Source organism: Rhodamnia argentea, chromosome 11 (genome assembly GCF_020921035.1).
Source record: "Rhodamnia argentea isolate NSW1041297 chromosome 11, ASM2092103v1, whole genome shotgun sequence".
NCBI classification, from domain to species: Eukaryota; Viridiplantae; Streptophyta; class Magnoliopsida; order Myrtales; family Myrtaceae; genus Rhodamnia; species Rhodamnia argentea.
The window spans coordinates 4,218,073-4,235,568 of record NC_063160.1 but is presented as its reverse complement, the minus strand read 5'-3'; the positions used below and the strand labels follow the sequence as shown (position 1 = coordinate 4,235,568).

At 38.9% G+C, this 17,496-nt stretch overlaps 1 protein-coding gene across 1 annotated transcript; it reads right to left on the bottom strand.

Moving 5' to 3' along the window:
- Positions 1–533: 533 nt before the first annotated feature.
- Positions 534–15,676, bottom strand: LOC115739347 (kinesin-like protein KIN-14A). The gene is made up of 23 exons (XM_030672376.2): positions 15,430–15,676; positions 15,158–15,281; positions 14,985–15,071; positions 13,835–14,005; positions 13,601–13,707; positions 13,030–13,161; positions 12,746–12,924; positions 11,932–12,093; positions 11,293–11,384; positions 10,239–10,390; positions 9,653–9,826; positions 8,836–8,982; positions 7,792–7,971; positions 6,767–6,838; positions 5,687–5,730; positions 5,380–5,599; positions 4,234–4,425; positions 3,903–4,094; positions 3,290–3,640; positions 2,762–2,860; positions 1,988–2,128; positions 1,745–1,903; positions 534–1,258 (listed from the first exon to the last, which is right to left on the bottom strand). The coding sequence occupies exons 1-23, from the start codon at positions 15,628–15,630 to the stop codon at positions 812–814; spliced, it is 3,825 nt and encodes a 1,274-aa protein (XP_030528236.1). The 5' UTR covers positions 15,631–15,676; the 3' UTR covers positions 534–811.
- Between the last annotated feature and the right edge of the window lie 1,820 nt (positions 15,677–17,496).

Genomic DNA, 17,496 nt, shown 5'->3' with positions numbered 1-17,496 from the left:
GCCGTTAAATTTCAAACAAAGTCATTCAAAAAAGAAATTGCTTGGTAACTAATTGCCTCGGTCTATCATTACTAACGAAATAATAATATTACCATCATTAACTACTTCCGTAATTTACTAATCGGTAAGTTACCAATCAAACTGTCAACTGTTTCCAGCTCTTAGATTTTACAAGATTTACAACTTTTAAACAACAAAATCGAAGAACAAACAATTTTTGGATTTTACGAGACCGATGCCCTAATTCCAGCTGCAGGACCACAGAATTTCCCCCCAACTGCTCCTGGCCAATGCGATCTGAAAACGGATTTTGTATTAATGCATTCAACTTTCAATACTCGAGACACACACTACATGAGTCTAGCCCTCAAAAAGAGCATTCTGAATAACCACATAAGGTGACGGCTGTTTGTGAGGTGGCTATCGACTAATGAATCGCTCAACACGGTCTCGGAATTTGCAATGGTCACGTGCTCATGACTTGACACATCACATAGCTCGAGACACTCAAATTTAGTCCATCTGATTCGGCATACTATGCAACAGCTGCTAAGGCCACATAATTATCGCTCCAACCGATCCCCCAAGAATCGAGCTATACAATAATCTCATCTTTACATTGAAGAAGCCATCAGCTCAGCTCTCGACAAAATTACAATACCTACAGTTTCTTACACACTTCTGCTCACCACTCAGAACCCACCGAAAACTGATAGAAGCTACTACCCCCAAGAAGGGACAAGTGAACGGAAGAAAAATCTCCCCATCAAGCTTACAGCGAGGCAGTGGAATACATAAGGGAACACTGGTTTCAAGGTCTCACATCCTTCAACACGCCGCCCTTCTCCAACTCGACCACTAGATCCCTAAGCGATGGCACCTTCATGGCCAAGGTCCTGTACAGCCTGGAGTACCGAGCACGGGTCCCGTCTGCAGTCCGGGCCAGGGCGAGCAAGCTTAGAGCCTCGGGTAGTTGGGAGAAGAGCTGTTTCATCTCCTCCAAGCTCAAATTTTCCAGAACAGATGGCCGGGGAACCACCTTCACGATTTCACCGCCTTTGGGTTCCTGAACATGGGCATCTGCTTTGATAACCAGCTCTGATTTAGAGTTGGCTCCACATTTGATGATGAATGGAGTCGTTGAGCCTGTGTTGAATTGCAGGACATTCCACTGAGCCACTTCCGTGTCTATCCCAGGCCCCGAATCTACAGGTCTGGAAGCATGCGACTGTTCCTGCTCATCTTCTTCAGGAATTGACTGCAGCAGCACAACCAAAGAATAAATGACCCGGTAAAAACAATGCGCTTCTATTATGTCACGTCAATGAGGAGGTGCAAATCCTTATCGAATTCCCGTTGCTTGTTTTTGTCTTTCTGAATACTTTTTTCAGGAATAGTTGACAACAATTAGGGGATTACCCCATATGATAGAAGCTAGAAGGAGGGCAACTATCCCTACATCAATGATCAAGTTCAAAAGCAAGGTCTTAGGAAGCATGACAGTCTCCACAACGTCTCAACCAAACACTTGGACCATCAGAAAGTTTCTTGGTCTGATTCTTTGCCAAGGACTATGCTGTTAGTGTTATGCAGATTTATAGGACATTACCCAATACTAACAATCATTGTCAGGTTTATAAGGTCCCGCATGGTTCTTAGCAAATATGGTATAGATGTGCATGAATTCCACTATAACCCGAAAAAAGAATCAGCCGGATTTAGGGTTTTTTGAAGGTTGACAAACCTCGACAGCACTACGGGCATCAGAGATTTGTTTTTGGGCACAAGGATGATCAATGTCAAGGAGGGAAGGCATCCGCTCTGCAAGTTCATCCAGAGATGCTAGCATTGCTGCCTTCTTACTTCTGCTCAAGGTGTTGACGGATGATTGTCTCATTATATCCTGCTCAAAATCAACCAGCCTCCTTACTTTGTACATAGACTAGACACACATGATGAGAAATAAGTACAAAAAACAGTTTAGAACCTTGACTTGCTTCAATATGCCATCAAGAGAAATAAGAGATGCTAATCTTGCATCTTCAGCAGCAGTGGAAGGGTTGTGAATGGGTGAACCACCACCTTCCAGTGTTACTAGGACCGCATCACTTCTCATTTGTTGCAAAATCTGATTTTGTCAGAAACAGGAGCAAAAAGAAAGAACTAAGTCAATCAAGTCAAAGCATCCAAGGATAAAGTTTAATACAGATGTGACAACCATTAAGGTTGATAATATCACCCAGGGAAAGAACATGACATCTTGTAGGCTAGGAAAAGACAGAAAAAGATGCGTGACAATTTAAGTTTCGGCAAATTGTATCTGAAGGGTATTTTGGGTGTTAAGCAAAAAGAAAATGTGCATTTGCAGCCAGAAAGGGAGAGGAAAGAGCCCCACCAATTAAGCAATCATAAACATCACTTAATCCTTCCAATAATCAGCTAGAAACTAGAAATTACATAAAACATCATATGATGTTCTATTCTCAATTAATGCTTTGCAATATTATCAAACCAAATTGTAATCCAAAATCAGCAAATTTTCAAATTGTGCTTTGAAAAGTTTTTATACTAGTACACCAATATAGATAACTCCATAACTGCCCATGGAAACACCCAAAGTTTCCAAGCATTGGAAATATTTACATATATGAATGTATGTCACCTTTTAGATAACTGATATTTAAGTGTTCATATATTCGTTCATAATCATGTAATTAGTATAAATAGGCCCAAGTAGCGGTGATATGAAATAGAGGAGTACCTTTCTTCTCTTATGATCAACAGATTCAAGAGCTGAACGAAGCTTTGCTACATGTGCCAAGTCTTCTGCCTCTTCTGTCGCCAAGGTTCCAGCAATATCCTGATGTAGGCCACGGAAATTAGCATCATAATAATAAAGACAGCTTTATTGGTAAGTATTAGTTCCGTTAGACTACCCAGACATCACGAGTTTTGTTCTTTCCTGGATTGATCTACTCTCCTTATAAAGTAACTGGTCATTCGTTTAAGTTCGATATCCTTCAAGGGGTGGCTTTTAGGAAGGTTTGCTTGCCTTTCATGGGCAGACCGTGATCGCATCTCTGATGCTAGCAATTCATGCATCTAAACACAACTAATGTTTCTCAGGAGCGACAACACATGCATAATGAAAGGAGAAGAATGAAAAACACAGCCACCCATGAAAGGTCAATCCCTAAAATTGCTAGATAATTGCAGTCATTGGTTCAAAATTATGGCAAGTACACTGCAGTAACATGATCGATATATCCAATTGATGAAGTCCACCTACCTTCAGGTGCTGTAATTGAGAAGTATAGACTCTCTTAGTATAGTCTGATAGAAGCTGACCGAGAGCATCTGTGTTGGGAGGCACAGCAGCGCCAAGTCCAGCCATCCAACCGTCCATAATCGCAGTGGAGAGAAGTTCCAACTGACCAGCTGTTCCTCCCATTGCATCATCTCCGGTCACAGAGAGGAAATCAAAGTTCTCTGCGAGCCAAGATCTAATCTGCCGCTGCAGCTCACCAGCTGGAGTATGCACAAAAAGGGCAGCAAGGGACTTATTTCCAATAGAAAAGCTTTTAGCCTCTTCAGTTATTTCTCGAAGTTTTCCTCCAGTGACATGTTGCCTCCAAGTTTCCTAAAAAGGGAGTTATAGCATTCAGTTAAAAAGTGAAAGGTTGATATAGTGAGAAGTCATGACCAATATCCTAGATAATAACCAACTGTAGGAATAAATATGACCAAGCAGCTCATAATATAAAGTTAAATGGGGCCAGACTGAAGATGCCCTTCAACATAGTTCTGTTCTTATCGTCAGTTTCTATTTTGTTTTAGATTGGTGGCAGGTCTTTTTTTCACGTCTTTCAAAAGACTATCAACACAAGAAGAACAGCACGAACCTGATCGATACCTCGAAGCTTTAAGACAACTGAAGAAAACTTAGACTTTTTCTCAGGCTTTATGTTGACTTTGAAGCCCTGGATCTGCTCGTCAACATACCGTACAGGTGATCTCCCAGGGCTGTTACCTCGGCTAGAGCTTCTACTCCGTCCAGAATTTGCTTTTTCTAAGAAGCAATCAACAGACGAAACCTACAGTTGAAAGAGTGACAACAAGCACCAGGGGTAAAATGAAACGTTTGTTCAGATATAAAAGAATCCAGATAAGATGCATATTATAAGATGCTGACAGCGGAAATTGGAGCCTAAAGGAGGTATCAGAAATTGTTACCTTGATAGACTGCAGCTCTGGTGATCTAGCAAGCAAAGACCGAATATACAATATCCTGACACGTGAGACAAGCATGGTATCCATAACTCTCTTCGGTTCCATTTTACGAATAAACGTAAAAACGGCATCTCTAATTTCAGCAAGAATCTCATGCTCTCTGGAAGCACCTGCCTTGATGACAGCAGCCAAAACCTGCACTACCATAATATTCGCAATTAACTATGATATATTTCAAGAAGTTCACCATTATCAACAGAAATAATGAAATTATGCTGAATCAAGTAAATATTAAATTAGAAGAATATGTCATAAACAGCCACAGTACCTTTCTATTTTTGAAACATCCATTCACGAGCATGCTGTAATTCTTTCTAAAGTAGTAAAAAAAATTGTAATTCAAGCCCAAATTTGTGGAGACAACAAATTGTATATTCGTGAAACATACTGTACTTGCAATTACTTCTTTTTAGCTTTTTGCTCATACTTCTGTTTTTAGCATTTGAGCTTTAGCATTATTTGATCTTGAACACATCAAATGTTTAAATACATTTAAAAATTACGAAAACATAGTATTCAGAAGAGAAAACCAAAAGATACTTTTTGGTCTCTAACAAAATGAACGAAACACACTCAATAATAAACGCAAATGAACAATTTTGAGATAAAATTAGAAGATAAAATAACTAACTATTACCAATCACTATTTTATTTTGCCAAAGACAAAGCCTACCAATTGACAATAATCCGACCATGAAACTACTACCTACAAAAAGATAAAAACTTTATACATGTCAAATGACAAACCGGTGATGAACATTCATCAGAGGCTTTTTTTCCTTTCCATTTAATGAACACATGATTAAGTCCTCATAACTTTTCAAAAGTACATGATTAAGCCCTCATTAGAAGATAAAGTAACAAACTATTACCAATCACCATTTTTCTTTACCAAAGACAAAGCACACCAGTTGACAAAGATCCGACCATGAAACGACTACCTACAAAAAGATAAAAACCTCATACATGTTGAATGACAAAACACTGATGAAAGATGCATCAGGAGCTTTTTTCCGTTCCACTTAATGAACAGATGATTAAGCCCTCATTATTTTTTAAATGCACGGGAATATCATTAAGTAAGCATACCAACATCAAAAGCTTGTTTGCTCCATCAGAAATGGCGGCAAGACTGTCATACTGGTCTGGATCAAAGTCATTCAATGCTGCAGTCAGGTATTCTCCCGCTGGCGTAGTTTTAACTTTCTCAGAACTTGTTTTGACCAGAGCAACTGAACCGGCAGACTTTTCAGCAGTTAATGGCGAAGGAACAACATCCAGAGTACGTCCAACATTGTTGTTATTTGTCCTGGAAAACCGACAATGGAAGAATGGACAATGTGTAACATGCTGTAGGCTAGAATAACACAAAGCAAGGTTCATCTCAGAAACATACCGAGACGACATATTTGCCGTTCCTTGCGATAATGGACTCGATATCTAAAAAGATTGACAAGCATGTCAGAAATCTGAAAAGCGTCCTTAACAAAAGAGACAAGTAAACTGAAGAGCACCTCCCATAGTCACCCAAAAATATAGAAAAGTTTAGCCAATGGAGTGGAGTTAGCAGACAAATCAATTGCCATTCACTTTAGCCCACCATTTGAAGAGGCCGAGTTGATTCTTAGTCAGCATGGATGAACTCAAATGAATTTTTACTGCATGTTCAAGGTTTCATCCAAACGAATTTTAATTTGCCTAAACATATTATTTGCCAAATTCATTGTCAGTGCAGCTCTAACCTAAAGATGACCCGAATATACACCCCCTCACATGACCCAAATCATACTCCCCTAACTCATATAAATTGGACCGTGCAGACAGCTACAAAGGATTAAGGATGTCTTGAGCTGCCATGAGAAGATTACAGTCTCACAAGTAGTTCAAATCATGAACTCTCAATGCTATCAAACTGACACCAGGTAAGACTTGACATTCTCCTATCCGTACATGTGGACCCCCAGTTACCAAGCACACAAGCCAACAACGCTGGAGCCTAAGCTCCGGTGACTTACCCAGGGCGCGAGTCGCTAATATACGAGCTTACCCAAAAGTAGCCAACCTAAGTTAACATGGAGAACTCTACAACTTACAAACAAGTCACAAGCAGGTTATAACGTAGATCTCATCTCATCACAATGAAATGCGGCTGAAAGTAAACCTACTGACTTGCACTGCAAATTATTAACTGATAAATGAGGCAGTGAAGATTAGGCACAACCGTGCTACTCCAATCCGAAGTTTGAACTTGAGATCCACTCAAGCCCCAGGTGGGACCTCACAGTGGTCTACAGCTGCAATGCAACCCGAGAGGCATTGCAGCTCTCAAAAACAGTCTAGGAAGAGGATAACAGAGCAATAGTCACAGATATGAACTGAATACAGCACTCAAAGAAACTGAGGTACTACAGGGTTTTTTCCCTGCTTCATGGTACTGCCAGGTAAAATTATAGTACTAACAGGAATAAGACTTTACCTGGGGTGAACTGGTCAACGACGCTTTTTCCGTGAGTCTATCAAACAGTTTCTCATTTTCCTCATGCAATCTCTGTAAAAGTAATTTTCCTTATTACAAGCATCAAGTTTTATATACATCCAGATAGAGACTGCAAATACAACATGATTTTTAAGAAATTAATTGCATATGAGTGTGTTCTAAATTTGCCCGTCATATTGCCCACATAAAATTTAGACATGTTGAAAACAAAGAAGCTCATTGTTTGGCAAACACAGTATGATGATCACATCAAGCCAAAGGGTCCAAAAGATCAACTTATGCTTTTATGTTAGTTTCCAACAACAACAACTGATCTGCTTCGGTGCTGTTCAATTGACATAGAAATTATTCCATATAGAATTGTTACAGCTGCTCCTTTAGCCGAAGAAAATATAATCGTGACATTTCATGCTTTTATAAAGTAATTTGGAGTTGTTACACTCACTAGCACTTGAAGCCACTAGCCCTGGTTCTGAATTCAGATTCTATTGGTTGTTTGTATCTTCCTAGTCAATATGTGAGCAACACAACCATAATGACCAATCTCACAACGCCTCCATCCCCACCGAAATAAATGACATAAGCAGTACAGAAAGTGCTAATGAAAGAGAAGGAAGGTAAACAACATAACTCCTTTACTGACTCTGTCTGACACATCACGGCAGAGGAAACCACCAGTTGAATAGGTCGTCGACCTTTAAATAAAAAAGAAAAGGAAAAATACCGAAAAAATCCTTTTCTAGTGGGATATTTTTCATGGAAAAGAATTGAAAGAATTTACAGGATGAACATAAAGCAATTAGGTATGTAGGCACACCAACTCTAGTAATTGTTACTTCAGATCACAAGAAAGTAACACCTAACAGGGGAACAAAGACCGCGGATTTTTCCCTTTTCTCGTGTGTGCATGAGGGAAGGAGACAGTATTTGGAGGCAGGGTTAAAACGGAAACTTTAGCATATAGAATCGATCATACAACAGAATAACCATGTCAATGAGTATACCTCAATTAATGCATCACGTTTTTTTAGCTCTTCTTCAAGTTTCTTGGTCACTATTGAAGAATCCATTGTATCACTCATAGCTTTCGGAAGTGATTGTCCTTCAAGGCCTGAATCTGCACCAGATTTTGACTTAGTTTCACTTGAATGAAGGGCTTGATGCTCAAGACTTCTTATCTTGGCCTGCATTATGAAAATAAGGGCCGGAGAAAAATCTCATTATCAAGACTTGCATTTAACCTGGAATCAGATGTCATATCGCATATCTGACTTTCTTGTATTGGATTACCATAAACCCAAAGCATTGCCACAGAGAAGAAGTGCAGCATGTATATATTTTCCTACATCTAAGTGAAGTTACACACTAATTAGACCAAGAAGGAGGGAAAACAATTCATGGTAGGACAAGAAGATACAAAAACTAGTTTCCAATTGACTTGGATGCATTATCCCTCGTTAAAAAAGTAACTAAGTGACCAGGTAACATACAACACAGATAGGGCATAAAGATCATGACATAAAAATGAAAAGCAACCAACGCACATAGCAGATACAAATTGTCTAATGCAATCCCAGTATTGTGTTATTGCAGCAGAACTATGTACCAAACTGAGGTACATATGAACGCCCTCGTGCACTTTTGTAGATGCTGAGACAGCATAAGCCCACAGACACATGCACCAATGAGAAAGCATGGGCACACAAGCACATGCTTCCACTTAAAGGGGCACAAAGACCACATGCAGACACCAACATCCCTGTACATCAACAAAACATTGGAGCCATATCAATTGTCTCCCATCTATTACAAACTAATATTATATCGACTTTTGTCAGTAATATTTGGTGGTTTATATTACAGAAATAAGACGATTGTCAAATCTTTCCAGGAGAAACTATAACCACAAAAAGCACGTTTCAAGAGTTCCAAGAGGCAAATTCCAAGAATCCAAAATCCGTAAAAGAACGGCAAAGCATAAGATCAGCTTAGTGCTGAAATAGATGAAAAGGCACATGCTGAAAAGCATTAAGTTTCAAAAGACGAACTTGCAAAGACTGAATAGTTGAATCTTGCTGCTGTATCCGCAGCTTCTGATCCTGCTCCAGCTGTGCCAGTTGAGCAAGTTGATTCCTGAGCTGCGCATTCTGCTCCTTCTCAATCTTATGCTTATCTTCCAGCATTATGTTCTCAGACTGCATAGAAAAGTAATGATTTCAGTACATAACCACAGATAGAAATAAATTTGAAATTAAAACACGACATTTTCCTGGATTTATATTGAACTACTCATGCACATACTAGAGATGAGGAAAAAGTTAATTATGGGCGTTAACATCATTGAATATTTCCCAGAAACTTTATCATAACTAAAAAGTTTGATAAAAATTTCACACTACAACACTCATTGGAAACCTATTGCAACACTGCACAAAAATCCATCATAAAAAATGTAGTTCACAGAGGATAAAAGTTGCAGGAAATAAGAGAAATCCCTTGTATTCTTGCATTAAAATGGTCATCAACTAATACAATATATTTGTGCAAAGAATGATGTAGATGGAGAACAATAGGTCTACCAACCATTAGCATCCATTGAACTAATATTACAGGAGAAAGTGTTCTTGGAAGAATAGTAGCAAATTCCCTTGGGGAAAGGTGGTCATTTGGAGGACAAACACATGAAAATCTTCCACCAAACAAGGTCATTTGTTCAAAGAGGTTGCTCAAATAAATCTGGTACACATTTTCCTAAGAGAAGCCAGCATTGATCAGCAGTGCAAATGACATATATATCAACCGAAGCAACTGATCATCATACAAATTACACAAAAATTGGAGAAATGCCACTATGAAGTTGCACACCTTCAAATCTGACTGCAGAGTATAGGAGACCTTCCATGCCTTCTGAACTTCATTAAAAAGGAGGACACATTGATCATTTGCATCTTTCAATGCTTGTTTTAGCCCCAAAACCTCTTGTTTAACATCTTGTAGTTCTCTCTCTTTTTCATACAACTCCTTCCTCGCATCATTTGCCTAAAAAAGATAAAGACACCCACCTGCAAAAATTCAGTGCTTTTTCCTCTTTTTGATGACAAAAAATGGAAATATGTTACTGCAGGGTCCCGAAATTCTGTATTAAAGTGCTTTTACATTCTTTTAAGATCACAAAATATCGAACATATCACGTCACAGGGGACAAGCTGAAAAGAGCATACTCATGATAACTAGAAATTTATTAAAAATTCATAAGGCAATTATTCAGGCAACAGGAGACCGAAAGGTGAATTCACACATGGACACCTTCTCAAGTCCACTAAAATCAAAAAGCTTTTAAGGGGAGAAACAAACGAAGTTTCTAATGTGGGTTCATGCCCATAGACCATAGACACTAGTTCAACCAAAAATCCCAACTAAGGTTCAGTCTACCAGGGAATACAGAACGTACAACGTCCCGCCATTTCTTTATCGTATCTCTGTTTCCAAGGCTTAGCATAGCATTTCGTGCTCTTGAAGCAAAATTAAGGGATGATGACGTCTCCAATACATTTGATGCATCTGGAGACACATTAACAATCAGCAGAGTCTTGGAGCTTCCGCCTGTAGAGACATTTAGCAAAAGGAAAACAACAAGCCATCAGAAATTAATGTCTGCCACTGGAAAGTTTGTTTGCACAAATGCTTCAATTCAGACTCAAGGAAAAGAGAAAAGGTGAAACCTTCAAATACAATCACAAATTCATTAGCTGCAACAAGGATACCATGAAAACACTGACAGCATAAGCTCACACAACATTCCAGAAGGAACAGTCAATAGCTTGTCAATAGGCACCAAATTCATAAGTGTCCTCTGGTGTCATAGGAGTGCTGATGAACTACTGTTTTTTAGGCTCAAATAAAGAAGATGTAGAAAACAGTCATTCTACAAAGATGAGACACTTCTCCAGAAAACAGTGCAGGTTGTCATGAACACCTATTAGCAGCTAAGAGGACAGTAACATCAATGCAGGTAAGTTAGGAGTTTTTCTAACTAAAACATCAGTTAAACAACACCTAGATTATGCACCACCAAAGCACCAAAGAGTATGTCGATGGAATATAACCTAAGATAAAACAAAGGAAAGGCCATCCACCAGCTTATTCTATAATATTTTATGGCTAAATATTTCAAAGCAAAATGCAGCCCAGTGAAATATTTATTCACTTCATAACATCGTATGAATAGTTTCGCGAGATATTCTGCACCAGATAAATGCCATATCCCTTCCACGAATTTTCTGATCTATTATTCAGCAGTTAAGCTTCCATTCTCTTCATCAGGCACTCCAAAGTTCCAAGTTCTTTCTGTCAAAAATTATTAATGTGAAGATGTCAACTACATCTCGCCTTTTTTGTAACATCGTATGGTGGGCACAAGCTAGTAGACACACTTGTAATATCCACCACCTTCGGAAAATCCAATCATCATGTATGCAACCAAGAAAGTCACTGCCAAAAGGTACCTAGTGAATCAGCAAGTACTCTAGTTAGTGTTGAATTCTCATATGGAACGATATCCTTCTTTGACGACAGTGAAGACAAAACATCCCCCAACCTACAAAATGAAAGGCAAGTCATATAACATTCTATCAACCAAAAAACAAATTAATCAGAATTTTAAATCTCAAAAGTTTATCTTATGTTTCCATTCTACATCAGCCCGGTGCCCAAGGGCACTCCAGAATATCAGAGTTATTTACTGGAGAACAATAGACCGTTTTACACATTCAATCTGCAATTAAGATCTGCTTCCACTTAATGATAACCACAAGATTAGCATTTCTAAAGTGATAATTTGGACTTCGTTCATTGACTAAATTATAGTTGAGGACATAGATAGGTCTGAAACACCAACACATTAATGAAGCAAAATGTGGTAGAGAAGCCCAACAATTTGAAAGTGCCGGATAATCCGTGTCATGCAAGATTTTTGTCTTCTGATGTTCATATACTGCTAGAAAGCAAGCACTGGCAGTAACTAATCAAAAGGGGGAAAGAAAGCCAGAAACAGTATTGCAACCACTACTGAAATATGGATACTAACATAAAGCCAACTATAAAGTAATAATAATAAGAATGATAGCAGACAAGTCAAGACTTACGCAGAAAGTGACTTCATAACATGTAGAAGTTCTGTCACCCTCTCCCCACTACCATCTTCCACATTCAGCCCTTCACTTCCAGCCAAATCAACAAGAGAAAGCTTGCTATACAGGTTTTCTCCAGTAATCAAGTTATTGTAGGATATATGGATTGTGACAATCCTGATTATATAACAGGAGAATGAGTCAAACAGTACCAACTAAAAACTCAACAATGGGCTGGGGATGGAAGGGTTAGAGGCCACTGCCATGTGCTTAATCAAGTAGTAACGTTTTGTGTGTATCGCTTGTATTCAGCTTTTACTTTAAAAATAAAAGAAAACATCCTTTCTGAGAATTATTAAGGTTTGGTTCTCCCTGAAAGTAATGTAACCAACTAGGTTGAGCAGCATCCTCTCCCATGCAATGCCGATAAATAAATTCAGCCCAACAAACTAATCCATTTAATGAGGATGAAGCAGCCAAGAGGGGCTTGAAAGTCTCATTATGAAAGGTATGCAAAAATGCAGTTCCTAACATCCAATTATAGAAAAAGCCGTTGATCATTTCAGAAGCTTGACACCGCAATCAATTGAGCCTGTTTAAGAGAGGTAATTGATAGTGGTAGACATTATAGTATATCTGTACTAATTGCTCAAATTTATTCTTCATTCTTTGTATCCTCATGCATTAATCTTTATTTTTTCAAAAGAATTGCACAGTAATCACCCTTTGGCAAAATGAAGCTTCCAGCTAACATTGTCATCGTAATATATCATGAAAGCACAAAACCCAGAAAAACAATGAGAGAGGGTCCACAGAATTCAAACCATACAAGTGAGAAACATTGAACTTTAAAACATCATTTCCTCGACTTTGAAATGCCTCTTTCAGGACCTTCAAAAAATCCAATGGATTGTCCACCTTTTCCTGTGCAAGTTCGACAAAGAATTCCGAAGACCCCATGCAGATTTTCGATGAATTCCTTCCAGATTCACGCACCAAATCTCGTACCTACATAAAGCATGTGGAAGCACAATCACAGCAAGACAAATCATAAACGTTCGGAACACCTTAAGAAACTTGAAGCTATTTTCAGCGAGTCAAAAGAAAAGAAACCTGTTCATTGTGGATTTCAAAAACTGTGACAGAAAAATCATATCTAGATGTGGCAGTTGCATCTGAATTCGCTAAATCAAAGAGCTCCTCAAAACAACGAGCATGTAGACCACGATCATGGCTAGATCCTTCCTGAAAAGCATCCAAAAAACAACATCATGTTAACTTCTATATCAGAATTTTGTGGAATGATAATCATAATGTTAATCGTAATGTTAAAAAAAGCCCTCGTTCAGATAATAATGATTGCCAAATATCAAACCAACGACAATCAGATCTAAGAAATGAGACAACAGAACTTCTAGCTCCTTAAACTCAGACATGACAAAAGACCAATATCTGAAGGAAGTATCTGCATTAATGGACCATGCCTGTAATGGCAACCATACATGTATAGTTCACAAAAGCACATTCTCATTCCAGATCTGCTCCCTTTTGAATGCAATGGGAATGACAAACAAAATACTTATCTAAAAATCCATACCTAGATATTTGTATATTTAGCTCAATGGAGATATTATTCGGAGGGAGAGTGTTTGAGAGAGAGAGAGAGAGAGAGAGAGAGAGAGACCATAGTGTGCGTCTTTCCTGAGTTACTTTGTCCATAAGCAAATATTGACACGTTAAATCCATCCAAAGCTGATTGAACCAACGGTTGAACATCATTAAATATCTCAGCTGCACATGCACCAGTCCTGCTATAAGATAACAAACATCCAAGCAAACCAGCCAGGTAGCTAACATATACCAAAAAATCTTCAAATGATGCCAGTTATGTAACAAAACAAACCATTTTCTAGCTCACCCTGTCCAACATGAGGTCCATATACCCTATCCAATTCATAATCTTTCTTAGGGTTCGTACTGGTCTCATCACCAGTGTTGACACGGATAGTGAGATCATCAGGGAATTCAACAGCAGAGGGACCTTCCTCTTCAAATAATGGTCTTGAACGACAGAATACCTTTATGTTTCCTGAAATTAAGGGCCTCTTCAAATCATTATAGAAAAGGAAAATGCCCATAATAAATTTCTGACCAAAATTTTGTACAGCCTCAAAGAAGGAGGACAGGAAATTGAAGAGAAGAGTGGTTGAAACAAATTATTATAGTAAGTGGAAGAGGGCACACAAAGAAGAAAGAAATTCACTATCCTGATTGATTTCTATGCTTCCATTAAGGATTAACAAATTGAACTATAGTCACTAGGCAACTAACTAATAGATAGCTCAACTTCTACACCAAACAGTTAAATAATATGGGTGCACCTCCTGCACTGATAGCCAACCAAATGGCTTCAAAATGATCTATACTCCTCACTTAAACACTATTAGTGTAACTTAGATTGACTAATCTGGTGATTGGGCATTCCATGGTGAATTGCTGATGTGAAAGAAATCATGTCACTGCTGACTAGCCTCATGTCTGAAGATCCAACCTCTTGTGGGTTCCCCCATTACTTTAATCCAAGAGATTCAATTTCTTCGTAACCATCAACCAAAGTACTAGAACCGATCCTCCGGAGGAGAAGGAAGAAAATGCACAAAGTAAAAAGTCATTTTCATGCTTGATATCTAGTCTTCATGTACAGATTAATGAATGTCTGAAGTATAACCAGTCCTCAACTAACAAACAGCTCAATTTTTCATACTAACAACTGATCAACAAAAATACATCACACAAAGTGATAGCTAACTGTGCAATCTCAAGTTGATTTGCACTTCACGACAAACTCTTGATCTTTTTAAAATCAAGTTTTGCCCTCCTATATACATTGCAAAATAGTCTTACAAGTAAGCTATCTATATTCGTCCATCTGACAGGGACATCATCCCAAAATTAGTTGCAATTACCAACTAGACATTTTCTGAATATTGGCTCATGTATCCAAGTACTCCCGCCCCACATTCTTCATGTGGAGAGTGGGAGAACTCAATTTAGAAAGGAAAACTGACCTTTGGATGTCAACAAGTCATTGAACAACTTCTTCTTCTCACTAACAAGTGGCGCTATCCTAGCCTCGCCTTCAAGGGCAGCTTGATCTGATACAGACACAGAACCAGTCAAAACCAAAAAGAGAAGGAGAAAGCAAACAAACGTCAACATACGACATAGGCCGCAACCTCACCTAGTTTCCGCGTCTTATCGGCGAGAACGCCCAGGTAACGCGTGACTCGATCGAGCTTCGCGTTGGAATACTCCTGCAGCTCACTCGCCTCTTGTCTCAACTCCAAGTAATCCTGCCTCGCAAGCTGCCGCGGAAAGTGCTCTGTCAAGCTCAGCAACAAGAAGGAACCGGCCAACACAAGAACAATTCCACGTATAGACCGGACTAGAACAGGCAACCTCCCACTCAATCGGAGCGAAAACAAAGCGAGACAATCGGAGCATTTCAAAAACCTGGACATTGTCCTTGAGCCGCTGCAACTTGGAGGCCAGCGCGTGCTGCGAGAGCGAGGAGGCGGAGATCGAGTGCCGCCGGACGAGAGGAGCGTTCGGCCTCTGCTGATCGTCGGCGTCGAACGACGACGACGACGACGACTTCCGCGGCTCGAAGCCGCTCACCTCCCACTTCCACCGGTTGTTCCTCGGGTCCGACATTGCCACACCTGCAACCCGAAACCTATCGGCCGAGACAATCACTCCGCGAGGAGAGAGAGAGAGAGAGAGCCTGAGCCTTCGCTTCTCTCTCTACGCGCACAGAGAGGGGCGGAGAGAGAGAATCGGATAATCTTCGTCTTCTTCTTCTTCTTCTCAGAGCTCTTCCATTGCTACTGGTCACGAGAGCCCTTTCCTCCACCCCCCTCTGGCCAAACCCATAAATGGGAGGTGGTGGTGCGGCCGAGGACGATGCGACGTCGTCCCTCATGCCCTCCGAATTACAAAAAAATTTAAAAAAAAAAGAGAAAAAGGGAGATTAATAATGAGAGGCGCTCTTTTTTGCTTTGGGGCTCCGCGTTACTTCACGCCTCGCTCTCGAAGCTATCGTCATTATTACCTTTTTCTGACCCGACCCGATTAATTAATTTATTTTTCTTTTGTTTTTTTTTTTAATTAGGGGAGAGCAAATGGAATTTGATTTTTAAAGATAAAGGGCGCGGGCAGCACAACGTGCGCGGGTGAGGATTGCTTTGCTTCGTTCCTCAGTTTCCACCCGGAGAATTGAAAATGTGTGGTGGGGTTTGTTTTTGGATGACTTGGCACGAGCTCCGTCGGGGAATGAGTTGGCCGACTTTTGTTTGCCGCCGCCCCCCAAAAAAAAAATATGTGACAAAAGAAAGCCAATGCTAAAGTAGATCATAATGTTTTCCATAATTAAAACACGGATTAACGTCACGAAAAATTTCAAACTAGCATACCTATAAATTTATCCCAAATTAATTTTTGGATCACAAATAATCGAAATTGATTCACTGTGATAAATTTATCTCAAATTAATTTTTTGATCTCAAAAGACCTCAAACTGATAAACATGTGATAAATTTACCCTCCTTTAGTTTCTATAAAATTGGGTTAATAGCAAAAAATGTACGTGCAGCAAATTTACCTTCTATTAGTTTTTGCAAAGATGGGTTAATACCAAGAAAAATCTCAAATCGGTACATCTATGACGGATGGAGGATAAAAATCCCAAATCGATACACCTATCAACCGTCACGTGTCATCTAGCTTGGCAATTTGATGGTAAAACTTAATGAAAACTAAAGAAAAATAAATTTAGCACAAATTTACCAATTTTGTGTTTTTGGTGGTCAAAAAATTAGTTTGGGGTAAATCTGTCATAAATGTATCGGTTTAGGATTTTTCGTAGTATTAACCCTTAAAATATTAAATGGTGTGTTTATTTCGCTGAAAAATTCGTGATAAAGAAATATATTTTTAGACATAAATCATTTTTCATGTTTCATTTATTTGGTAGTTTCGGAAAAATTTTCTTCATGCTAGGATGGGAAGTCGTATTTCCTAATCTAAGCTTATTGTTTTTAGTCCATGAAAAATATTTTTCATAGATCGATTAATTTTTCCTCATCCAAACACCGAAAAGTCAAAACATAATTTTCTGAAAATATACTTCCTTTAAATAAACAGACGATAGATTACGCTAGCATGATTTGTTCATGTAAATTTAGCAAATGGGATGAACAACGAAATCGGACTACGAGGAGTGATAACATTATCTTTAAGGAATTATTTGCCCCACAGAGTTGCTAATGATTACCAACAAAAATCCTCCAGAGTACAACAGAATCTCAAGCGAAAATATTAGATAGTAATTGTAATGTTTCTCCAATAACTTTCAAAAAATTTATAGAAAACAATCGAAAACAGAGGATGTACTTCTCTTATTTGGAAAGAACGAAAAATTAAAGAAGAAGATGTTTTCAAAACGAGCAAAACAATTGAATATATAATGAGAAATGAACACCCATTTTCGCATCCAAAAAGTAGTTAATTCTCATGCAACTC